The sequence below is a fragment of the Syngnathoides biaculeatus genome, chromosome 3 (assembly GCF_019802595.1).
Source record: "Syngnathoides biaculeatus isolate LvHL_M chromosome 3, ASM1980259v1, whole genome shotgun sequence".
Lineage (NCBI taxonomy): Eukaryota > Metazoa > Chordata > Actinopteri > Syngnathiformes > Syngnathidae > Syngnathoides > Syngnathoides biaculeatus.
Genome location: NC_084642.1, coordinates 24,055,885 through 24,081,624, shown reverse-complemented (window position 1 = coordinate 24,081,624; position 25,740 = coordinate 24,055,885). Strand labels below are relative to the sequence as shown.

Below are 25,740 nucleotides of genomic sequence, written 5' to 3'. Positions count from 1 at the left end.
TGAATTATGAATACATGTGTTAAGAGAACCGCAGCAAGGATTACAGATTCTGCTCTCAGAAAAGCCTTCTATGCCCTTAGGAAAGCCATAATCGGCTTTGGTCAGCTCACTTCTTGTTTTCATAAGCATGTGTTTTGGGAAAATTATCCAGGGAGGGTCCACCAGTGGGCTCACAGAGGGTGGGCTGGGGAAACACCAGGTATGAAGACTGGAAGCATTGTCTCTAGAAACTCTCCTGATGGGCAAAAAATAAATAAAATAAATACGAGGTGAGACAAAAACCCACCCTTAGGTTAGTTGTTCAAACTTGTCCTTGACAATCCAAGAGAGGAAACAAATAGAGGCAAGGATACACACAAGAAACACACACACAAATTGTTTTTCTGTTTAAGTTTCCCTGAAATATTCAGAATCAAGCTTGAAATATTTTTATGTGAATAAAAACAAAAACTAATCTGTCAATGGCTAACTTTGTATCATAAAAAAAGGTGCATTATTGACATCAGTGGCTGGTATTTAAACTTTAAAACATCCAGGATTCTCTAAACCTAATATGAGCAGTGCTTTCCAAGATAAAATTTACAAAAAAAAAATAATCTAAATATACTTCAGATAATATACTGAATTTATAGGAGCACCATTTGACTTTATTTGAAATGAGACAACAGTCTAAGTTTGAACAACAGATGGCAAGGCATGTTAAAGGTAATATTAATAAGACTGCAAAATTCAAGTGCAGTACAGCAACCACTTCAGTGGGTAACTATCGTAAGGAAATCACTTTGCAATTATAAATTATCATCTCGAGAAAAAGGCTGGTAATTGTTGCTTAGGCAGTGTAGTTTCCTCTTCCTTTCATAATTACAAGGTTAGACGTGAGACACCAGATGAGATACAAGAAACGTAGCTTTCTCTCTGTTTGTTGGGTTCATAGATATACATGTTGACAGGATAGAATTACTGGAATTTTTGCTGGATAATACCATCTATCCTTTTTGTGTGCGACCCCGCAACAGTTACTGAAATCTCCACACAAATGCATACCCCCCAGGCTGATGAACCTATTATTATCATCATAAAAGCCTTTTCTATAATTACCTGAAGTGAGATACATGTGGTCTTTACTGGCATTATATATTTGTTTCCTCAGGTGCTGTCTTTCCAAGTGGTGAGAATTATTTATTTTCTGAAGTGTTGGTGGGTGTTGGGTGGATAAAGACCTGTCTGACACTGGAGAAAATATATATAAAGAATTTTTCAGAGTGCAACCTTGGTTCGTCAATATTGACAGGCCCACTTGGCTCCAATCACAGAATGGGGGGGAGTCAAAATGTTGCACTCCAGTGTTGGCAAAGGATTGTTTTGTGTTTGGGTTCTCTGTCGTGCCAGAAAAAGCCGAGCATGCAAGGACAGTAAACAATAAAAGTGGTCAGATATGGAAGGCCCAAAATATAACATACATGCTGTTTTGTTTACATCTAGTGGAATTCGCCATGCAGTGCAGATCAAGATGAACATTATGGTGGTGACTGAGAGGTTAATGATTGAATCCAATGGGCCCGGGCCGGCGTCTTGGTACGACCCATGACATCACCACCTAGTTCCGTCTAATCGGCTTCCGAGCAGGAGGAGGTCGGTCCGTGGGCTGAAACTTTGATGTGTGATTAGCAGCTGAGTCATTAGCTGAGTAGTGCCAAGGCTGTGCCACTGCTTGCGCTGTGTAGGAGTTTTATCTTTAATCTTTTATGGTCAGGGGAACGTGACTTGTACCGGGGCAGGCTGAAGAAACTGCGGGGTCGGGAGGATCACTGTTGGTTGGGCTCATTGTCGTTGGTGTCTGCTTGGGGGATCATATGTTCTGTGTAGGTTTGTGCTTACCTTTATGTGTTGTCATGTCTCCCCAGTTCATGGCTCATCCCTCTCTCTGGTCTCCAGCACCTCCTCCATGTACTCCACAGTGAGTATACGAGCCGCGATACATGTACTGTATCTTATTTTTGAGGTACATTAATGATTTTTCCCACCAGGGGTCACTGTAGTTGTTTTTGTTATGGGGGGGGAAAAAGAACCCTTTGCTCAGGAATTGACTCCTCTGTACAGGGCACTTAACCACGCCTCCTGAAGTTACGTCACCCCACGCTTGCTAACCTCAGACAAACAATTAGCAAAAATGGCGGCGCAGGAAGAAAAGACTGGAGCGAAATTGTCCGATTTACCAGCTGATTTTTCACTCGAATTCTTACCGAATAGTGAAATATCGTTGAAGAGCAGACATCAGGGCTTCAAGTATTTCAGCGAGGGGTATTTCAATGGTATTTCCATGCATATCGACGGAGAACCCATCGACATTAGCGCGAGATCTTTCCGAAGTCAGAGGAAGACCGAGAAGACATGTAATATAATATATTATAACCCATAGACGAATTCGTCATTGACAGTTTCCTATTTTCGTGTTATCTATCACACTTGTGTGCAGAATCTGTATGTGTATCTGTATAGCCGTTTATGAACCACCGTATGAAGGAAAAGAAGAAGGAGAGGCTTGATTTACGAGTTGTTTCTCCCGTTTTCTTTGTGTAACGTCACGCGCTCCCCTCAATAATTATTCTTGAATTAGTGCCGAACCTACGTAAGTCCCGGCCGAGTACGACAATCACTACTTTAGTGTCCTCAAACATCCTTCCTTCAGTCTTGGTGTCTTAGTGCACGTCGAAGGCTTTTAGGACTCCCTAGTCCGGTTTAGCTTAGCTCGCTAGCCGGCAACAAAGAGACACGTTCGTGCAGTCAGATCATCGCAAAATATCGCTCAACACAGATCAAGTGTGTCAATCATTTACACGTAGGTATGTTATGCAAGCGAAGAACTGCTAATTCATTTATATGAGACATGTATTGAAAATCAAATATAGGGCTTACCTTCTGTTCCGGTTGATGGATTCAGTTGATCATGTGGTCTTCCACAAAGTTTGATCCATCGAAGACATTTTTCATACTCGGTCTTTGGTTTTGGAAAGGGTACGAATTGAACTCCACCAACTAGCCTATCAGGATACCTGTCGTCACTATTACAAAGTCCGTGACTACACCTCTTAACCATCTCTATTGTTGAGGAACCCAAATACGTGATAAAAGGCTAACAAAAGCTATACTGGACCATGCGACTTTGTTTGAGGTAACAGCGGACGCCAAGAAGGGGCGTGGTTTATGCAGATCTCTGGCCTCTGATTGGTCAGCGACGCAGATGATGCAATTTTCTACGGAGGGGTCAATTGAAGGCAATTGTACAGACTGACTTTAAGGAGTTAAGCACAATTCTTGGCTGTGGCTCCAATATTTAAAAAAAAAAAAAAAAAAAAGTCTTTAACGGTTGAATGTTTTTAGTCTCTCCAAACATTTATTTAACTAGTGACTCATTGTCACCGTGAATTGCTGCGTGCACTAAAGCAGTTAATGTTAAAACCAGACCAACGTGTTTTTTTTGCTTTCAAAATTATGAAATAATGTGCGTGTGTGTGTGTGTGTGTGTGTGTGTGTGTGTGTATGTGTGTGTGTGTATGTGTGTGTGTTGTTCACTTAAACCAGCGACAACCTCTAACATCCATAGTGCACACACTCGTCCGCCTACATTTACACAATGGCCAGTCAGAGTTATAGCTCTGCCAGTTAGCCCCACCTCCTCCTCCTCTTTCTTCTGTGGACTGGTTTACTCACCTGGGCAGGTGTAGCACACACACACACACACACCCAGATAGTCTGTTTGGGTTCTTTCCCTGAAGCCAGACGTTCAGCAGTGAAATCAGACTGGAAGTATAATAATGACAACCTTATGCCCCACAGGGAGTGCTACATCTTTTCAACTCACGGTAGGGATTAAGGGGGTGGGGGCTGCAGGGATATTTCATTTAATAGTTTGAGCTTTCATACTTGGCATATAAACATTTTAATACACAAGATGTTGTTTAAGTGAATGAGCTTGAGTCTGAAGTGCTTGTTTTGTATTTGACAAACTTGTCAAATGTTGCCGTGTAAACTTCTCGGGATGTTTAAGGTCGTAGGTGTGTTAATTTGTGATGCACACGTGACGTAGCGTGTGTGACTACTTGACAGACATGCTGCTGTTGTTGTGGACTGGGAAGCCACACATCATGTGTGCTTGATTGACGGAGGTTTGTGTGTTTGTGCTTGCTTGCGTGTGCGCTCACACTGAACTTTACACAACCAGACACAGGAATTTGAAAATGTCAGGTGACTCCTGCCAAACGGGGGGGAAAAAATCATTATTCAAAATGGTTTTCTTTGGTTTATTCAGGTTTTCCATGTGATTGAAAGAGCCTGCCTACAAACTTACCTTATTTTCAAGATATCACTTCACTGGGCAATGTGGAAACAAAATACAGTTGCTATAGTTCCTCTATTCCGTGTTAAGTCTTGTGATAAAATAAAAACACCTTGGTTTTGAAAATAGCCCAAGAAAATTCACCCATAATTTACATAGATTTTAATTTATTGAATTTTTGGTGAGGTTGTTTCTCTTCCCACAAAAGCTGCATTTACTTTCTGATCAAATATCATAAGGTGACAGCAGATTATTTGAAAGCATTGTTCAATATAGTCAAAATAATATCGGATAAAATTGAATCACTGTATTTCATATGGCATCATTCACCAACCCTTCGCAAGGTCACATGACTTTAATGTTTCAAAAAAGACTTGGAAAGTCCAATGTGCTGTTCCACTGTAACTTCTTTTTTCACTTTGGGTGGATGAAATCAATATGCAGCTAAGTCTATCTCTTTCTGCTCAGAGTTCTAAAGAATGTTGAAAGCTGTATGCTTTGAATATCTAGAGTGTGTGAAGTCAGGTGAGACATTAAGAGACAGTATTTCTCCTTCTTGATGTGTGTGTGTGTGTGTGGTGTGTGTGTGTGTGTGTGTGTGTGTGTGTGTGTGTGTGTCCTATACAGTAAATATGGGTGTTGCATGTGTCTTTGTTTTGGTGAAAAGCAGCAGGGTGTGTTGCATACGTGTGAGCTTCTACTGTGGTTAGTCTTTCTTCGTATTTTCACGACGACAACAATAGGACACGCTCTTGTATAGAAATATGTCGGGATAATGCCTTCAGGACTAAAGCTCTGCTTTCCAGATACTGTACACCACACAGTCTTGAGTTTATAAAGGTGTTGACATGTAATCTAGAACAGGACATGTGATCTTGGCTACTTTTCAAGTTTGAATTCAGTAAAAATAACCCGTAACGATTCAATCTGTCTTATCTCGTTTCACAGAATGAGGAGAAGTCGCAGTCAGAGGTAAATAAATCTTTTTTTTTTTTCTCCACTCTTTAATTTTTTCCATATTTAGTAGAACATTGGAGACATTTCCACAGTTGAATGCTGTTACACAGCTCCATATCTACATTGTGACCAACCATGTAACGGGCTCTTGGTCCTGTCTGAACAGCTGTACAAACCACTACAGGCACATTTGTACTTTTGGTGTTCCATCTCTGCATGTATCCCGGCTTCACTTTTGGGATTCGAGATTCGTCACCACAGTAGTTGTAGACGTGTCTCTGTGTGTTCAAATTTTTTTATGAGGTACGGTAGGTATGTCTGCTTTTAAATGTCTGTTTTTTTATGCTAGGGATTTTTTTTTTTTCCATGTTCTCAGATTCGCAAGTTACGCCGGGAGCTGGATGCCTCCCAGGAGAAAGTTTCCGCCCTAACAACACAGTTGAGTGCCAACGTGAGTGAACGTGCAATCCCACAATATAGCCATACTGGTTGTGTTTGATGTGCAACACCATCAACATTACCAATAATATGATTAGCAAGCCATTTTTTTGTTTTGTTTGCCACTTAGTGTTTTAGATTTCCTCAGGCACAACTTTTATTTTGCAAATATAGTTATGCTCAATTTTGATTGCTGATACCTGAGGTATTACTGTAATGATTATTTATGAATGCATTAGTTGTTTGTTGTTTATTATTGTGTAAAAGCATTATCGAAGAAGTGTTTATCAAAATGCTGCCCCTGTCATGGAGTTGAATGTAGCAAGAATGTAAGCTTTATCAATGACATTCGTCAGATTCTGAACAAATGTACTGTATACATGCAATTTAACATCTGTTGGAGCCATCAGAAAATCGTTGAACATCTCCAGGCACGATCCATGATGCCACCTTACACAGCTCATATTGCACAAGTCTTTCCATGCTTCATCGCTTATCTGCTGCCTGAGCCAGTGCACAGTGCTGGTTTAGCTTTGAATCAGAGATATGTAGCGAAGACAAAGGTCTTAGGTTACAGCAGAGTCGTGTCTTAGCACACTCTACCATGAGGCTGGCCCAGATGTGTAGTCGAGATTTACGCCTGAAGAGTCCCTATGCTTACATGCATGCGGATGTGTTATAAAAGCAGCTAGAATGCAGTGTTGTGTGAGTGGCTGTTCTTCAGGCTAGAGTGCTGGGTCTTAAGGTAGGGTTTTGTTTGTTAAAATGTATGATTTCACACCATCGACCCACAGACGAGTTACACATTTTCTGAACACACCTTGATGCCCCAAAGCTCAGACTTGAAGAACATCTTTGTTTCCAGCACTCTCATCTTCAATCACATGTCAGTCAGCACCTTACTCAGGTCTTACGGACAGACACACACCTTTTCAGGTTTTCCTTCAGATGCTCTCACCTTCACCCAAATTTACTGATGAACCTAAAGCAGGACAATATTGCAGAATTTAAACCACTGAAGTTATTCCAAACAGTGGCCAGAAAAGAAATGGAAAAAAAAAATGAATAAAAATTGAACATTATCCTACTGATGAAGGAAGGAATTGCTGCCTTTCTTTTTGAAAGCTACACTTTCTTTTTGAATTATCAACCAATTACAAGCATTTTTCTCCCCGTCATCCTACCAACTAACCAACAGGTCTGGTAATATGCCAATTCACATACCCCAAGTAGATTTGGAGAAAAATGGATTCAGATGATCTTATCATTTTATAAATGGGTGTTTTAGAACAGACACGAGAGCAGCTTTAATTTGTTGATATCCTGCAGGCTCACCTGGTGGCGGCGTTTGAGCAGAGTTTGGGCAACATGACCATTAGGTTGAAGAGTCTCACCTTGACTGCTGAGCAAAAGGTGGGAAAAGATTAGTTTAAACGTGCAGATTTGTTTTTTTAAATCCACATTTCCTTTTTCGTGCGTCAGGATTCTGAGTTGAATGAGCTGAGGAAGACGATCGAGCTCCTGAAAAAGCAGAACGCTGTCGCTCAGGCAGCCATCAATGGCGTCATAAACACCCCCGAGCTCACGCCTAAAATGGACAGGACAGGTACATGCAGGTTCTTGTTATATTTTGGTTTAAAAACTATAATAAATCAATTTTCTTTACCCAAGCCCGAAAGCTGCACACTTTGAGTTGATATACTTGCTCTCCATCAGCTGGCAGTAATGGCAGCCTTCACCACCAGCCCCAGCACCAGCAGCAGCAGCAACCAGACCTGCGAATCAGGAGACAACACTCTTCAGACAGTGTCAGCAGTGTGGCGAGCGCTACCAGCCACTCCAGCGTAGGTTCCAACATGGACGCAGATGCTAAAAATAAGAAGAAAAACAAGAAGAATTGGGTAAGACAAACTAATATAATAATAATTTAAATGGGACAGACGTATAGAAGCAACCTATCAGGCATGACGTTTTTTTTTTTTTTTTTTTTTTTTTAAATGTATTATTCTTTTCGTCTTTGTGTGCCATGGCTTGCATGTTTGGCTTCCCTCTTCAGACGTCTTACACTGGGGAAAAGGTGACCCAACTAAGGATTATTTGATTTTTGGGTGCTTTGGTCATTTGCAAATCGAATCTCCACTAGATGTTCATCTTACATGATTTATTTTCCACATAATTTTGATGGCTATAATGCAAAAACAACCTCTGTAGGCATATGAAAAAAGCGCATCAATTTGCAAATGACAATGCATCTAATATAGCTTCTCTGTCAGTAATTCATTGTAAGCAGTGATTATACAATGACAAACTTAGCTTTAGTAAATAATTTTTCCTTCTTTGTTACTTAAAGACATTTTTGTGCACCGGAGGACAAGTCGTTGAAGATGACGTATGCAACTTCTAATCTGTCATCACTCTGTATGTGGTGTTAGCCACCTGTGTGGCCAGAGCCTGATCAGAATGTCGTAGAACTGTAGGTGGAGCTTTGTGGTGCTTTGTGCTGGTGTTAAAAGATGAGCACTTGTTTCAGGTTTCCTTCTTTAGGTGCCTATCATAATAAATAATCCCCCTATGTCTGTGCAATAAGATATGAGACCTTGCTGAGGGTTCCCACCATGTTCATTAAATGTATGTGTGTGAGATGCGAATTAGGGTGTGTCAGAGTTCATGATGTTTACGGACCCCCAATCTCACGATGGTAGCGTCGGCAATGTAGTTTCCAGAAAGTCCAAGCTGCTTTGGACTTGAGCAGGGGTTGGATGTTTGTCCCTCCACAACACATTAACACTCGCACACCCATGTGAATCTGTGCTGTTTTGTCCCTCTGTCTTCATTTGCTTCGCTTCATGTGGCAGGTCTATGAGGTAAGATTAGTTTATCCTGACCACTAACCCCTTTTTAGGTTAGGAAGCTATTTGCTTTTTTCTCCTGTTGCGAAATGCTACTTCCTTTCAGTCTTTTCCTCTCCTCTGCATTTCCCCTCCTTACTCACACGCACCTTGTAGGACTCCGATCACCCTGAAATACCGTGCCACTCTCTAAAAAAGATCTTATCTCTTTGTTGCGCTGAGTCCTCAAGAACTAATCAAATTACACGTTTCATGAGTAATAAATAGATGACCAGACTCATGAACAAGTCCGAAAAAGTTTGGACGTACAATGGAAGAACTCTTCTGGATGATTGAACAAAGATTTCCACAGCAACATTCCAAAACCCTGTCCAAAGCGAAACCCATGAACAAGTAATCTTTCAATTTTTCATTTCTGTTTGTGAAATTATCAGGCAACTCAATTACTCCCAAGGGAGTAAATAGAACAAAGTGATTCTGTCCGTTTTAAAACCATTTGTAACTACATATGAAAGCCCAGAATATGCAATAAAGTGACCCTGCATAAAAAGATATGTACGTAACCGAGAGAGGACTGAAAGTATCCCAGGGTGATTTTCCACTTCACCCAAACCTGTTCAAAAGGTATAAAACAAAAGTCACATACAGTTAAAAAAAATTAGTATTTGAACACCCTGCTATATTGCAAGTTCTCCCGCTTAGAAATCATGGAGGGGTCTGAAATTTTCATCGTAGGTGCACTGTGAGAGAGATAACCTAAAAAGAAAAATCCAGAAATCACAATTTATTTGTGGGGTAAAGCTGCAAATAATTATACAAACACCTGTCCATCAGCTAGAATTCTGACCCTCAAAGACCTGTTAGTCCGCCTTTAAAAGTACACCTCCACTCCATGTATTATCCTGAATCAGATGCACCGGTGTGAGTCCGTTAGCTGCATAAAGACACGTATCCACCTCATACAATCAGTAAGACTCAAACTTGTAACATGGCCAAGACCAAAGAGCGGTCCAAAGACACCAGAGACAAAATTCTACAACTCCATACGGCTGGAAAGGGCTACGGAGAAAATGCCAAGCAGCTTGGTGAAAAAACGTCCAATGTTGGAGCAATCATTAGAAAATGGAAGAAGCTCAACATGTCGGTCAATCTCAATCGGAGTGGAGGCCCATGCAAGATATCATCTCATGGGGTCTCAATGATCCTTAGAAAGGTTAAGAATCTGCCCAGGACTACACAACAGGACTTGGTCAATGACCTCAAAAGAGCTGGGACCACAGTTTCCATGGTGACTGTTGGTAATACACTAAGATGTCAGGGTTTGAAATCATGCATGGAACAGAAAGGTCCCCTGCTTAAATCAGCACATGTCAAGGCCCGTCTTAAAGTTGCCAATGACCATTTATATGATACACAGGAGTCATGGGAGAAGGTTTTGTGGTCAGATGAGATCAAAATGGAACTTTTTGGTCATAATTCCACTCACTGTGTTTGGAGGAAGACTGAGTTATGAGTTCCATCCCAAGAACACTCTCCCTACTGTGAAGCATGGGGGTGGTAGCATAATGCCTTGGGGGTGTTTTTCTGCACATGGAACAGGACGACTGCACTGTATTAGGAGAGGATGACCGTGGCCATGTATTGTGAGATTTTGTGGAATAACCTCTTTCCCTCAGTCAGAGCATTTAAGATGGGTTGTGGCTGTATATTTCAACATGACAATGACCCAAAGCACACAGCCAGGAAAACCAAGGAGTAGCTCCGTAAGAAGCCTATCTAGATTCTGGCGTGGCCGAGCCAGTCTCCAGACCTAAACACAATAGAAAATCTTTGAAAGGAGCTGAAACTCCATGTTTCTCAGTGACAGCCCAGAAACTTGTCTGATCTAGAGAAGATCTGTGTGGAGAAGTGGGCCAAAATCCCTCCTGCAGTGTGTGCAAACCTGGTGAACAACTCCAGGAAACGTTTGACCTCTGTAATTGCAAACAAAGGCTACTGTACCATATATTAACATTGGTTTTGTCAGGTGTTCAAATAGTTATTTGCAGCTGTATCAAACAAATAGATCGTTAAAAAAAATCATACATTGTGATTTCAGGATTTTTCTTTTTAGATTATCTCTCTCACAGTGGACATGCACCTACGATGAAAATTTCAGACCCCTCCATGATTTCTAATTGAAAGAACTTGCAATATAGCAGGGTGTTCAAATACTTATTTTCTTCACTGTATGTATTTATGGTTCTATGGATCCCGAATGACCACCAGTCACAGAAATCAGTTTAAGTATACATACCAAAAAAGTCACGCCCCGGTGATCATTACCATGTATAAGTTCCGGTGTCATAGGGCCCTCAGTCCCTACAAAATCTTCTCATGTAAACTGATTCTGACTCAGAGCGCTCCAGCAATCATTCAGGATTTGCAGAACCGTAATTATATCCTGTATGTCAGTTTCCAACTTTGTCTTCCCTGCTGACCACCAGAAGGTGATGCTGAAAGCAGTGAATGACCAATACGAGCAAAGTCACAAGGAATCGCAGACACAAACCTGATCCAAACCCGATCCTGTCCGGAACCCGCAGCATCATGAGTTGCTTTGAAAATCCAGCCGGCCACTGACAGCTAAGAGAGCGCTCCCCAGTGAGCATGTACCCCCTTCAAAAAAATCCTGTGACATTGGGACAGAAAAGAAAAGGAAAAGCCTCCAATGCCTGATGAAGACGTTCCCAGGAGTCGACCGAGTCTGTTGTGGGAAGCTCCAAGGTGGCCATCAGCCAATCCACACCAACCAAGAGACACCCGACACATTGGCAGGCTCACCATAATTGGGAGGCAAGCAACCACAATCCATTCACAGATCTTCAGAAAAACTCTTGCAAGGTGTTCAGGACCCAGTCAACCTGTGCAGAGTCCACTGCTACCAGTGATCTCAAGGAGGCCACCAAAGGCGACGCAAACACTAAGAGTTTTCCATTGTGAATGGCCAAACAGGACCCCGTATGTGAGAAACTGACAAAAGGGGGCATGCCTGCTGCCAACATAGCAGAGTCACACATTGCTCGCAGGTGGGGGACGCACGGCAGCAGCAGCGTATGCCTAACACAAGACCAATAGTGTTAAAGTGACGAATAAAGTTGTGTAAACTGGGAGACGGGGGCACAGATGCCACCTACTCAACAAATGCGAGATGCATAGCACCGCCTCATCATTTTGCAAAGCCACAAAGACAGTCATTCCCTCTCACCAGGTCTCAAAAGAGACACCACTGCCAAAGAGTTCCTCAACATAAAACCAAATCATCGTTGGGGACTTTGGAGGGCAAAGAGTCGCACCACCGACTTAATAGTCACGTAGCTACCAGTGATAGGGAAATTAGGTCTGATAGACAATTTCTATTTTTCTCCAATTGCTGTATCCAGCAGTATGCAAAAAGGCACACAAGAACAAAAGAGGAATGAAGTCCTGTGTGGCACTGGAACGTTTACCCTTTTCCGGAACACTGAGGCGTCAAATGTAACTTATTTGGGATGCATACTCGAACTGCACATGCGCGAATGGAATATACAGTGCTTTAAGCACCACCTTATGGCACTCAGTCGGGATTTTTCCATTTTTCGCTGTAGTTCATTCAATTATAACCTCATTTGAATGTCAAACAAACCTTCCCAGTTAGTAGTATTTGGGTTGATCGCATTCCTCTAACTCACTTGCAGTTTTTTAACAGCCAATTCCCACTGCTTGTCCTGGCATGACCCTGCACCTCCTCCCTGCTGTTTTTGGAGTGTTTCCAACCCTTGAACAGAAGCTTTATGTCTGTCTTTTTCTGCTTCATATTTTTTTTTTTATCTGCAGTTGCGAAGCTCCTTCAAGCAGGCGTTCAGCAAGAAGAAATCTCCCAAATCAGCTTCGTCCCACTCTGACATTGAAGAGATGACCGATTCTTCGCTGCCCTCCTCCCCTAAACTGCTTCACAACAGCACCACCGTGACCAACCACATGCTCAGGAACACACACTCCAACTCGCTGTATGTACAGTACATTTTTGTTCTTTATAAATATGGTCTACAATGATTCTCACATTTTTTCCACATAATGCCACCTAAAACAAATGTCACTCTCTCGGTACCAACAATCATCATGACCAACATTAGAATACAGTAGCCTAAGTGACACAGACATATTTTAAACTATGTTATGCTTAAAACAATAGAAAGAAGAGATGGAAGGGGACCTTTCAACCGAAATTACAACTGCTGAATATAAAAACAGTTTTTTAAAAGGATTTTAAGGATTGACTGTGAATGAAATGGAAGTTTAAATTAAGCCAGACCTTCAGCAGTGACTCTTTCGCATACCACTGGTCTACAGCAGCTCATGTGCCTTAAGTGTCTGGTCTCTTTATTTGTTTTATTTATATATTTGTATATTCACAGATTATCGGAGTGTTTGGACAGTGAAGCGGAGACGGTGATGCAGTTACGGAGCGAGCTCAGGGAGAAGGAGATGAAACTGACAGATATTCGCTTGGAAGCGCTCAGCTCCGCCCATCAGCTCGACCAACTACGGGAGGCCATGAACCGTATGCAGGTTTGAGGACGCTGGACACATGCAGACATCTCACCAGACATCCACATTCGACTTTTCTAATTGTGTGTTTACAGCTGGAGATTGAGAAACTGAAAGCGGAGAATGACCGCTTGAAGCTGGAGAATCAAGGAAGCAGGGCGGGCCCCCATGCCTCCATTTCCTCCTCGCCTCCCCACCACACACACAGCCAGACCCCGGGGCACCATGTGGGAGTCCCACAGCACAGCCTGAACCTTGCCACCAGCGAGTCCACCAGTCTAGGTAAGACGTGGCTCTTGTCCTTTAACCTGGTCCTTTTTTTTTTTTTTTTTTTCACTGAAAACAAGGCACAGGCAAGTTTAAAATCTCACAGCATGGTAAAATACTCCTTAACGTGTTGGCCTCACATTCAGGAAAATGAACTTTAATCTCTATCAGGACATCTCTCTGTGGGGTTCGCATGTTTTGTCCTCCACTTTGGCTTCCTCGCACATTCCAAAAACATGCATATTAACTTCCATTCATCCATCCGTTTTCCAAGCCACTTATCCTCATAAAGGTCGCTCGCTGCCCTTTTAAAGGGTAGATCACGTAGACAAGTGGCTCTCAACATTTTTAGGTTTTGAGAATCCCCACAAATTTTTGGACTTTGAGCACCTCCTGACTAAAGCGCTGCAAACCTGGGCAAGGCACCTTGTAGAAATAACGCTTTTCAAACAGTATTACCCCTTTATTTTAGGGAGATAAAATTCTTAGTCATGATTGAGTAACGTCATCCTACCGCTATAAATTTCAGACACTTTGCAATTCCACCACAGATCACGAGCGTTCCACAAAACCCCGGTTTACAAAATGTGTAGTAACCCTGTCTTACGAGATCCTACACAAGAAATTAAACAAAATAAATCAGTATTTTCTCAAACATAATGACAATGGTTGATTATGTAAACTACGACCAAAAAAAAACATTATAAAATGAATGGTTCTATGACAGTGTCACTCAAAAATGAGCACCATTTGGAAGAGCGTTGTTTTATTTGCTTTTGGTGTACTTGGATCAGTTGGCCAGTGATTATCAATTTCCTATTGATTGATCAATTGAGATGATAAAATGGGAGCTCAGGATTTTAATCGAGCCAATGCTTTGTTCCTGTCAGACATGCTGTTGGATGACACAGGTGGTGAGGGCAGTATGAGGAAGGAGGGTCGTCACGTAAAGATCGTTGTGAGCCTTGATGAGGATGGTTTGTGGGGGCAGGTAAGATATTGCTGGAAAACATAGCAGCTCGGGTTCTTTATGTGCTAGCGGAGCTGCTGCTCTTGGCGTTTTGGTCTTCAAGTCGCTATGGGTGTTTTTCAATGCCAGGAGGCTCGGCCTACGAGCTTTCTGATTGGGTGCATCGGTGTCAGCGGTAAGACCAAATGGGATGTGTTGGATGGAGTCGTCCGGCGTCTATTCAAGGTAAGCAACAACATCAAAAGCAATGACTGTGAGCATGATTACAGTATGTATTGTGCACTTCCAAACTCATTTGCTGCAATTACTATCTTCTGTCTACTAGGAATATATAACCCATGTGGACCCGGGAAGCCAGCTGGGCCTAAGCTCGGACAGCGTGGAGGGATACAACATTGGTGAAATCCACCGGCCCCGGAGCCCCAGCGCCGCCCACACCCCCGAGCTGCTACCTTGTGGCTACCTGGTGGGAGACAGCAACACCATTAACATCCAACTCAAAGGTATCAAAGGGTGCTGTCTGAAAAAAAGAAATAAAACAATCTGTATTTTACACATGTGGCCTTACCTAGCCTTCTGCTAGCCACACAGAGGTGGGATTTACACTGAAGGTGCAACGACATAGTTCAGATTTAACGCCTTTTTGAAGCTATGAAGCTGATTCATTCCACTCTTTCTGGATCTCTGCTACATTCTTGAATTTTCTCTGTTTTATAATCCACCAAATACTACGGTCATCTCTTTTGCTGGTGCATCTTCTCCTGCCACATTTTGTCCTGTGAACATCCAGCCTCCTTAGCTATGAAGCTTTGCACCTTACCCATCCTATGGAGGGTATCAGTGATGGTCTTCTGGCCAGCTGTCAAGTATGCAGTCTTTCCCATATTGAACACAACTAAGCCAAACTGAAGCAATTTGACATCTCGGGAAACCTGTGCCATTCTTTTGAGTTTGTTAGTTGATTAGTGTGACACACAGTTTAAAACATTTATGGTCTGCAAAAATGTGGGCTTATTTCTTCACAGAATTCTGTTTTTGTATTCCTGATTTTGTAGGGTCAATGAGCTAAAAACCCAAATCATGTATTTTTTTTTTTAAATACTTGAGATTGTTGAAATTGTGGACCCTGAATCTTGTTAAATTGTGGACCCTGAATCTATCATCAATGAAAGTTTACATTTTTGAGTGGAATTATGGATATAAATGAGCTTTTACTTGAGACTCAAATTTTCAGAGAAAGTGTTTGTTATACATAACTAATAGAAATAGCTCCCTCCCCAATGCTTTAAATGAGGGTACCGTCCACGTTTATCATTTGCTTCTTTATTGATTGATGCACCCCTAAATTCACCTTTTTAGACCACTTCTAAAAGTTTTGGCTTTCATTGCAGATTTGATTTGCATTGGGTGTTCTTTTTGTTTATTTATGTTGTTGGCATGGTGGCCTGGAAGTGCAAAACCTTTGCATGTTAGAGGCCATGTTGCCATAACCCCTATAAAACTGAGAACAAGCTATTCTGTCACTTGAAAAATGCAGTGTGAATTCAGCCAGCAAGAACAATGTGTAACTCATTAAGTTGGTCTCCGCATTTGCAGTGATCTCCTTTGATCCATGTTTGTGTCTGTAGGGGTGAGCAGTGACAGTGTGGACTCGCTGGTCTTTAACACCCTCATCCCAAAACCGATGCTACAGCGCTACGTCTCCCTTTTGAGAGAGCACCGGCGGGTCATCCTGTCAGGGCCCAGCGGGACCGGAAAGACATATCTGGCCAATCAGCTGTCTCGACACTTGCTGCTTCTTGAGGGCCGACCTCTAACCCCTCACACCGTCGTCACATTCAACGTGGACCACAAATCCAGCAAGGTGAAGACACAAATATTTTACATGTACATACATTATTGCACTTATTTATTATGTACTCATACCGAGACCCACAGGACTTTGAAAAGCTAAATGGTGTATCATCTGAAACCCCACCTCCCTCTAGGAGCTTCGGCAGTATCTGTCAGGATTAGTTGAGCAGTGCAGTGGGGCGGTGGGCGCTGAGAGCCCTCTAGTGGTCATCCTGGACAACTTGCACCACGTCAGCTCTTTGGGCGAGATCTTCAATGGAGTCTTCAACAGCAGCCACAAGCACAGGTTGGTTCCACTGAATTACACATTAGTGCACACCAGTATAAAGATTTTGCCGTACTGATGTAGTCCCTCTTGGGTGGTAAGATAAGGTAACCAAAATATGAGAAACACCTGATGTACGGTAAATAAAATCACAATAATAAACCTGTTGTCTGTGAAGTCAAAATGGAGAATTTGTCTTGTCTCATTGTTGTGCTTTCATTGGTTCCTATTTCCCCCAAAACATGCTGCTACAAGTACAACTAGGGTAGTTGAGGGTTTCAAGAGCTTACAGATGTGCATTATGTCCCCTTCAGCCCATACATCATCGGCACCATGAGTCAAGCTACGTCATCAGCGCCCAACTTGCAGCTTCACCACAACTTCAAGTAAACTTCAACTCAGACTGACACGTTGACCTGGAAATAAACAATTGCTCTGAAAGACGTGGAGTTTGATTTAAACGTGCTTTATCATCAGGTGGGTGCTGTGCACCAACCACACAGAGCCAGTCAAAGGCTTCCTGGGTCGCTTCCTCCGGAGGAAGCTGATTGAGATGGAAATCGGCAGTCGAACGCGGAACATGGAGCTGGTGAAGATTATCGACTGGATCCCGAGGGTGTGGCACCACCTCAACCGTTTCTTGGAGACACACAGCTCCTCAGACGTCACCATAGGTAAGAGCTTGACTCATTTGTCAAATGGAAGAAGAAGGTTGACCTAAGAGACGCCTTATGTCTGTGGCTGTGTTTTGGACAGGTCCTCGTCTCTTCCTGTCTTGTCCTATTGATGTGGAGGGATCAAGAGTTTGGTTCACTGATCTCTGGAATTACTCCATCATTCCCTACATGCTGGAGGCTGTTCGAGAGGGATTACAGGTAAAACACCAGTGATTGCAGTCACACCAAGACAGGGGACTCAAAGTGGTGGTCTGCGGGCCCATTGTGGCTCCCACTGTGTTATTTTGCGGCCCCTACCTTACTATGAAAGTTTAATGTTAGTGCGGCCCTCAAGTTTTATACGAATGGCACTTTTACAGTGTTGTGTGCGGAGCTGATGAAGCTGCCAATCACGGTGGGCTATGTGGCTCTTGAGGCTGTGCGTGGGATCAACCACACTTGATCCATGCAGACAAACATTTTTCAATGAATGAAAGTTACACCAGTGTCGCCTTGGAGTGCTTTTTTAGTAGTTTTGCACACAACTTGTTGCATAAGCTTCCTTGCTTATCTTATTTTGTGTTGGAAAAAAAAAAGACGTTTGAGAGGATTGGATTTTTACTTTATTTCTCATTTAACTTGCACGCACGGGCAAGTGCGCTGAGGCTGCGGCCCAGCCTCAGCCAGAATTTGCCAACAGCAGCCCCAGTGTAAATTGAGTTTGAGACTCCTGCTCGAAAATGACCACTTTTTAGAGTAACAATTATTCTAGCTCATTACTATGTCTAGACAAGTAATCAGTCAAATTACTCGTTCAGGACAATGCTCTTGAAGTGATGATACGTTTAACAAGGATATGCATAATCGCTATAAAGTGCCACTGTCATGAAATGGATGATTTTTTTAGTATGTTATGAATGAAAACACGGCAGCCGACATGAACCAATGCGTTTTTTTTCTCTAGAAAACATGATTTTGATGTATAGGGCTTTTTGTAACTCCCGCCATGGAAATCCTCTCGAGGGATTTGTTTTTGAGAAGAAGCAGGAAGTGACATTAAGGGCAGTAGCACACTCAAGCGGACTTGTTTGTTTCTATTAGTTTTACCTGCGGGAAGGTAGCTCTCTGTTCCTTCGTGTTAGCTAAAATGCCAGCTCATTGCATTGCTGGATATTGCTCGAACACTCGGGAGGATGGCTTTACCCTTCATAAGTTTGCAAAAGACCCGGTTCGTCATGAAAAATGGATTGCACGGGTGCAAAGGATGAGAGCTTCATGGGATCCAAATGACAGGTATAGAGCTACCAAAAATAAATAAATAAATAAATAAATAAATAAATAGTTGGGGGTCGGGGACCAGTAATCAGTCTCTCATAACGCAACAAAAGATCCGCATCCGTAAATCAGAGGTGCTAAATGTGTCGATGTGCCCGTTGGCGCCGTGTCCGCCGGTCACGGCTTCGGCCGAGCTTCCGTGTCTCATATTGGGGTGGGCGGACGAGCCACCATCTCTTTATAGGGATGAAACCTGGGCTTTTATAGGGATGAAACCTGGGCTTTAAATGGCCAATAGCAACTTACAAGCTTACTTCAATATAGTAAACCTGCTACAGGGGTTGATAATCATCCAACCCATACTCAGTGTTTCTTGAAATCAAAATGCTCGATGTGCACCGTTTCATCGTTCAACTTTGTTGAATGACCATAAATGACTCACATTTCAAAATTTCTTTTTTCCACCTTAAAAGAAAAGCCGCTTTGTGCTCATCCTCTGTACAGTTGTATGGGCGGCGGGCTGCGTGGGAGGACCCCGCCACCTGGGTGATTGACACCTACCCGTGGTCGGCTACGCCCACTGCAGCTGATTGGCCCCCGCTGCTGCAGCTGCGCCCAGAGGACGTGGGATTTGATGGCTACTCTGTCCCAAGAGAAGGTGTCCGGAAAGAGCCGCTTCAGAGCGACAGTGACCCAGACCCACTGGTGGGTAAGGTTACACAATTCTGGGAATATTTTTTCAGTCGGAATATTTCCATGCCAGTTAACAGGAATGTATGGGAATAAAGCTGGACTACAGTAAATGGAAGGTTGGATATTGATTGGGAATTTACAGTGAATATAATGTAGATTTTGAAGAAATATTTTTGCATAATCCTGACTAAAACAACCAAAGTTCACACAAATACACTGATACCTTCGTTTATGAGTGCCCCAATTTTTTAAAGTTACCGGCTGTCGACAGCTCCCTTTTGTTTTCGCTCATTTGACGAGCAGTCTTCAAATACACTGCAATACATTTGATTGAAGTGAAAAAATATATGGCACAATAAAAGGTCCTTAATGCCCTCACATGTGGGCGAGGAGAACTATCGATTTTCTGCTTCTGACCAAACAAAATGTAATTTATTTATGCTTGAATGTGACACATTTCCATCACATTACCTTCAATTCTGAGTTAATTCCAATCCCAATTCCTACACAGACTCATACGACTTGATGTGATATGGTGAATTCCATCACTGAAAAGCAGATATGAGGGATGCACGCTAAATCAATATCTGCATATTGCAATAGACACCTGATCAGTAGAAAATATCTTGGGTAAAATGTTAGCTAGAAAAACAAATCTTGGAGACAACCACCCAGCCTGCAAGGCATTCTGGGTGAGGCTGCAAAAGAGGCTTGAGTGCTCATCTCAACTTTTTACGTTATATTAGATGAACATGCTGATGCGCCTGAAGGAGGCCGCGACGTCGTCGAGCCCTCAAAGCTACGACAGCGACTCCAACAGCAACAGCCACCAGGACGACATCCTGGACTCGTCACTGGAGTCCACCCTGTGACGCCTTCCAGACGCGACGCTCGCCATCCGCCGTCGGGACCATCTACGCTCATGGACTGCTCTCACTGTGGGAACTTGAGTCTAGCATGATGCCACAAAATCCAGCCACCTTAATTTGGGTGCAGGCAACCCAAATATTTATTAACGAAACAGATGTGTTTCAGAGGACACGTTTTTCCTGCACTGTTGCTTTGTTTTTGTCTTGGTTTGTTTTTCACCACAGTGGCCCAGGGCTCCTCTGTGAAGGAGCTTAACATCAGCGTCAGACAGAAGAAAAGCACACAGCCTGACAATGTTGAAGGCATCATTACGATCAACACCAGCCATCGGTCAATTTACCCTTTCCCTCGCCCCTCAATTGAGTTGCATCATCAGGCGGCAGTGCGCCTCGCAGGCCGGCAGGTGGCGACACCTCGTCTGCATCTGCTCCCACACTGAAATGTTTACTGGCCAGTGTGCAACTGCATTTCACACTTGACACTCTTACACTAATTTAAATGCGTTCAGTTTTTCATTCAGATCGATTTATGATGATGATGAAGTAGCAAAGAAGCCAGCAAACACTGTAGCAAAAAAAAAAAAAAAAAAGTGCATCTAGTGAAAAACATAAGTGAGGAAAAAAAGGCCGAATATCTCAAGTCATCGAATAGTACATAGATTGATTCCATGTTTACTGTCATGTCCTTCTGCATGTTCTGTTTAATAATTACGTTTTTACCTCCACACCCGTTCTTGCTCTGACTCCATAATACCTTCATGGTCATTCATAGCACACAAACAAATCTTATCGGTGCTGTACTGAGTTCAAACAAAAAAAATGCCTTACTTTTTTTTTTTTTTTTGACAAATGTTCTTTAGTTCTTTGTCTCAAAAGCTGCAAACACCGAGGGCTCCGAGTCGAATTTCTTGACAGAGTGTTTGAGTGGAATCGTCGACAGTTCATCGATACCAATACTGTGTGAATGAAGAGAATGAGTGAATCAGTTGGGTTTGCTTACGTGGCCCGTACACAAGAAGTTGGTGAAAAATAAGAAAAGACCACTATAGTATATATAGAATATGCTTGCTGTTCCACATCTAATGTGCAGTGGTTGAGAGAAAGAAGTTAGAGTTTTGTCCCTCTAATACCTCATCCCATAACAGTAACAGTCTTTGATCACACACTGTTTTGTTTTTTCATTATTTTAAGTTTTAGAGGGGACTTTGGAAACAAGTGTATATGCTGCTTTGTTTATATGTATTATTGTAACGGATTGGAGTTTAAAGATAATGTAAGAAGACTATTGTATATCCTTTTGAAACCTCACAGCTGCCTTCGATAGGTTGGGCGGACAAGCAGTCGAGTCGTGCAGCCCAGCACAGCTTCAATCCAATGTCAGTGTTTTGTTTTTTTTTTTTTTTGTCATGGATTCTATGCAACATTCATCGGGATCGTCAGTGGAAGCCAAAAGCTGAATGCGGCATCGTGCGTGTTTGGCTGAGCCCTCGTAAGCACAAAAAGACACTTGAGAGGTGGTGATGATCTCTAAGCATTTAAGTAGTTGGTCACTTGTTTTTTTTTTTTTTTTTTTTTTTTTTTTTTAACTTACAAGCTCAATGAATGTGTCGCCTACTTTGCTATGTAACATACTGTAACTTTGGAAATAGTTCATGATATTTCAGCATTTTCGACTACAGTTTTCTAGCTGATTTGTTACAGTACTTGAAAAGGAGTATTTTGTGTACAGTCTCTTTACATCTGAGCACGTTGGTGCTTTTTGTCATCTCGGAGATTCTGATATCACTGTTCTAGTCTTAAGTTATTGTGGTTCAATTAAAAAAATGATTATTTATGGTTGGATTTGGCATCAGGGGTTACTGTTATTTTTACAAGACACACACGCACACTTAATTGTATACTGAACAGGTTTATTTGGTATTTGTACAAAAAGTGAAATGAACATATATACACCACATAATACAACATATGTATTAAACAAATTCATATAAATAATGAAATAGCTACATCTTTTTCAATAAACAACTCTATTTAAGGTGAAGTAAAATGAACTCAATATTCTTGGCATAAAATTCCATACAAAATTGTACAAAACGCTGTACATTTGAACAAAGCTGTGCAAAAACAGCAAATGTATCTCGGAAGCGGATCCTGTGCCGCTCGCGTGCAGCTGGACTTCGAACTTTACTGAAAACTAACTTAAACGGCGTCCGTGGGGTCGTGAGCCAGGACGGTATCCTCTTCCGAATGTTTTTTCTCCCCCCCCCCCCCCCCCAAGGTGCGAGGTGCCCTTCTACGATACGGTGATCTCCTCTTCGTCTGACTCTGAGAAGTCCGAGTGCTTGATGGAGAGCGAAGGGGAGGAGATGCCGCAGGAGCCCGGCGTCGTCTGCCTGCTGAAGGCTTCCTCTTCGTCCTCGTCGTCGTCTTCGGACTTCTTGCCCACGTCGCTGAGGTCCGGATGCGGGTTGGCCTTGGTGGGCAACGTCTGCTCGCGGCAGCCGCCAGAGGAGAGCAGCTCGCGCTCCTTGGAGTTCCGCCACTTCATCCGCCTGTTCTGGAACCAAATCTTCACCTTTGGGCAAAAAGATTCAGATTTACTTAACTTGTTTTTCGTTTTTTTTTTTTTAAGATACGTCTAGTTGCATTTCATCTGGAAAAAAAAAACCCCACGGAGCTACAATTTGCATTTAACTTTTAAGTACAATCTGTATATGACTAATTATATTATTAAGTAGACTTGAGTTTTTTAAGCGTTAATGATCATACTGTGCATAAAGTTACTGACTTCCAACAATATTAAAAACCCTCTTCAGAAATGTAAACAAAAAAAGTGTCAGGTTTTGGAGGGATAACGCTGATGCCCTGCTGGTACATCATGTGAAAAAATTTGAGAAGCACTAACGTCGACCATTATTACATCGATTTCAGAGTAGCAATACTTGGATTAACTGGTCAAATTATCAACGAAATCGTTGAAATATGCACATTTAAAATTCACATCATGACTATTTTTTTAAAAAGGAATGTTAACGTTTTCTTTATCCAGATATATATATATACACACTTTTTAAAAGTTTCCAAAGCAATTTGGCAAGTCGTTAGATCTGTTTTCCTGTGCATTTAGGGAAATTAAAGACCTTGCCGCAAAATGTAGCAGCAAAGGATGGTAAGGTTGTATTGGGAGCGACGTACCTCGAATTTGTACTGTAATGACTAAACCCATAATTCCAGTATGAATGAAGACCACCAATTATAGACCGTCAATCTATAACAAGTGCAACCGCGCTCGAAACGCCATCCGGGTACCGGTTGTACGACAAGATTTTTGCTCTTTACTTGTGAGTCTTTGAGTCCGAGTTTGGAGGCCAGCTTCTTCCTGTCGGGTTTGCTGATGTACTTCTGCTTTTGGAACATCTTCTCCAAAGCTTTGCGCTGTACGTCGGAGAAGACGGCCCTCCGGAGCATGCCTCTGCGGGGCTTCCCTCGGGCGGCCAGCGGCCACGAGAAGGTTCCCGGGATGGGCACGGCGGAAGACGCTGATTAAGACCACACAAACAAACAAACAAACAGGTAAAGAGCGAGCCTACTATATCGCGACATAACCACGGCATTGGTCCTGTTTTTTTTTTTTTTTTTGGGGGGGGGAGGGTGCAATGGCACGAGGTGACTAATTAGCACATTGGGAGCATTGGTATGGAAACGAGGCAGCCTTGCCTTGAAGGAGGCCTGCGTGGGCGGATAGAGGAGTTAATAAAGCGTGAACGGTAATTGTGTAGTAATGAACTAACACAGAAAAGACTCTGGACAGGCGACGAAGGCCATATATTACGTCCACAATGGGAGATTTACACTTTCAAGCTAAACACTAGCGCATACCAGAATGCTGATGCCCCCGCCCCCACCCACCCCATCCCAACTCCCCCAAAAGGGTGAGGGGGGGCTCTTTTTCCCCTTCTTCTTCTTCTTCTTCTTGGTGCCCTCAAATCATTTTCATTAAATGAACACGAAAAGCTATTGAGGACGCTGAGTTTCTTTGTTGGACCATTCAGGCGGGCCCATAAAAGGGACTCCGTCGCCATTATGATTAGCTTGAATGAAAGACTTTTATAGACTTTTCTAAGAGATTATTCTTCATTTCACCTCGCCATTGGCTCGCGAGAGGGCCAAAGAGAGAGAGAGAGGGGGGGGTGCTTGATGCAAAAACATCCTCAGCTGGGACATTTTAAAAGCACTTTACGGATAGGGAGGCATATACACCTGATGGCACAGGTGTCTAAATTAAGGCCAGGGGCCAAATATGTGGCCCACCAAAGCAAATAATGTGGCAACCTCATGTTTCAAAACTGCACAAAATATTACAAATGGACTTCACTTGAAATTGAAGCATGCATTTCTGTCAGCAAACTCTCAGTCAAACAAATTCAACAACGGCCCCTGAGGAAACCAATGTGGCCCCTCGACAAAAATGACTTTGACACCCCTGCTCTATGTGGTCTTGTGAGAATATAGAAATGTTTCAATGGCGCCTAATGGGGAAATTAGTGCATGACTGGTAAAAGTCACTCTCCGGGGTGGGTGGTTCACCCCAATGGGGACTAACCAAATTGGTCACGGTGGCGCAAAAACCTTTGTTGGCTGCCATAGCGGCCCGGTGGCCCCCGTACTCTGTGGGAAAAAAATACTCCCCCCACCAAAAAAACGCCCATCAGTGGGAAGCTGGGGGGGTGTAACTGGCCATCCCGCCTCTAATTTGAGCGTGACGATTTGGGATAATTGGTTAATTAGGAGGTGGGTGGGTCTGGGCCAGAGGCCATTAGAGGAGCACACATTTTTTGTCATTCTTCTTCCCTCAGTGTTTCTATTTTGGGGGTGCGGTTGAGATCATATTTGTACCTGGGTGTAAGTAAGGCGTCCTGAACATGGGCTGGAATGTTCCGTCAAAACAGGGGACGTGGAAGCTCTTGGAGTGCATGCTGCTGACCGGTGGGGGGGACGGCGCTGCATAGGAGGGACGTGACACAAGTTTAGACTCACGCTGACGCGACATGACGCGACGCGACCTGGTCTACTCACGTGTCTTTGGCGATGGCGCGAGGATGGCGTTCACTCCGAACTTGAGGAAAGTGGGATCTTTGCTGCTGGACGTTTTGGGCGAGCACGACTGCGGGGAGCTTCGATCCACGCACACGTCGGCGAACGATATCGTGGTGGTGGCGGTAGCGGTGGCCGCGGGCGGTGTCCGGTTTAGAAAGGCGGCGGGGCGGCTTATCCGTAGTAGATCCTCCACGAGGAAGCTGGAGTGCGTAGGCAAGGCTGTGGGCAAGCTGTGGTGCAGATGCGGTAGAGCGGCGGCCGTGGGCCGGTAGAGGCCGGGATAGAGGGCCGGAGGCGCGATGACGCTTGGGATCATCATGGTCCCGACTTGGAAGCCTGCCTGAGGAATACTCCGCGTGTCTGAGCGAGGGGAGACTAAAGTGGAGTGTTTGTAAAGTCCTCTGTGGTCTCCTCGCTGTGGGCACAGGCGCTTTATAGCAGCAGCACCCCCCCCCCCCCCCTCCGCCCGACGCCCACCCCTCTGGGCCTGACAGGCTCAACAATGGAGCCAAACAAAGTTCTCCTCGCGGGCCGCTTTCATGGCCCGCTCTCGTGCTTTGCGATTGGCCGAGGCCGCAATTTATGATCGCATTGGACTTCATAAGCAAGGAACGGACAATGTGGCCTGCACCACAAAGGAGGGCC

The 25,740-nt window shown here is 43.3% G+C and overlaps 2 protein-coding genes across 5 annotated transcripts in view; one reads left to right on the top strand and one right to left on the bottom strand.

Moving 5' to 3' along the window:
• Nucleotides 1-21,576, top strand: part of nav2a (neuron navigator 2a) — a 171,634-nt gene extending 150,058 nt beyond the window's left edge. For 3 of the 4 annotated variants that reach the window (XM_061814915.1, XM_061814918.1, XM_061814916.1), the window contains 20 exons: nucleotides 1,151-1,168; nucleotides 1,905-1,957; nucleotides 5,285-5,308; nucleotides 5,670-5,744; nucleotides 7,061-7,144; nucleotides 7,214-7,337; nucleotides 7,448-7,632; nucleotides 12,436-12,608; nucleotides 13,017-13,170; nucleotides 13,245-13,431; nucleotides 14,307-14,407; nucleotides 14,516-14,611; nucleotides 14,712-14,889; nucleotides 16,015-16,250; nucleotides 16,375-16,526; nucleotides 16,820-16,891; nucleotides 16,983-17,179; nucleotides 17,262-17,380; nucleotides 18,941-19,141; nucleotides 19,876-21,576. In XM_061814915.1, the coding sequence (XP_061670899.1) occupies nucleotides 1,151-1,168; nucleotides 1,905-1,957; nucleotides 5,285-5,308; nucleotides 5,670-5,744; nucleotides 7,061-7,144; nucleotides 7,214-7,337; nucleotides 7,448-7,632; nucleotides 12,436-12,608; nucleotides 13,017-13,170; nucleotides 13,245-13,431; nucleotides 14,307-14,407; nucleotides 14,516-14,611; nucleotides 14,712-14,889; nucleotides 16,015-16,250; nucleotides 16,375-16,526; nucleotides 16,820-16,891; nucleotides 16,983-17,179; nucleotides 17,262-17,380; nucleotides 18,941-19,141; nucleotides 19,876-20,001 (2,555 nt within the window). In that variant the 3' untranslated portion in view covers nucleotides 20,002-21,576. The remainder of the gene's footprint in view (nucleotides 1-1,150; nucleotides 1,169-1,904; nucleotides 1,958-5,284; nucleotides 5,309-5,669; nucleotides 5,745-7,060; nucleotides 7,145-7,213; nucleotides 7,338-7,447; nucleotides 7,633-12,435; nucleotides 12,609-13,016; nucleotides 13,171-13,244; nucleotides 13,432-14,306; nucleotides 14,408-14,515; nucleotides 14,612-14,711; nucleotides 14,890-16,014; nucleotides 16,251-16,374; nucleotides 16,527-16,819; nucleotides 16,892-16,982; nucleotides 17,180-17,261; nucleotides 17,381-18,940; nucleotides 19,142-19,875) is intronic. The other variant, XM_061814917.1, reaches the window with a different exon arrangement.
• A 683-nt stretch (nucleotides 21,577-22,259) lies between these two features.
• dbx1a (developing brain homeobox 1a) lies at nucleotides 22,260-25,475 on the bottom strand. Its single transcript, XM_061814538.1, has 4 exons — nucleotides 25,075-25,475; nucleotides 24,895-24,999; nucleotides 23,338-23,537; nucleotides 22,260-22,573 (listed from the first exon to the last, which is right to left on the bottom strand). The coding sequence occupies exons 1-4, from the start codon at nucleotides 25,412-25,414 to the stop codon at nucleotides 22,292-22,294; spliced, it is 927 nt and encodes a 308-aa protein (XP_061670522.1). The 5' UTR covers nucleotides 25,415-25,475; the 3' UTR covers nucleotides 22,260-22,291.
• Between the last annotated feature and the right edge of the window lie 265 nt (nucleotides 25,476-25,740).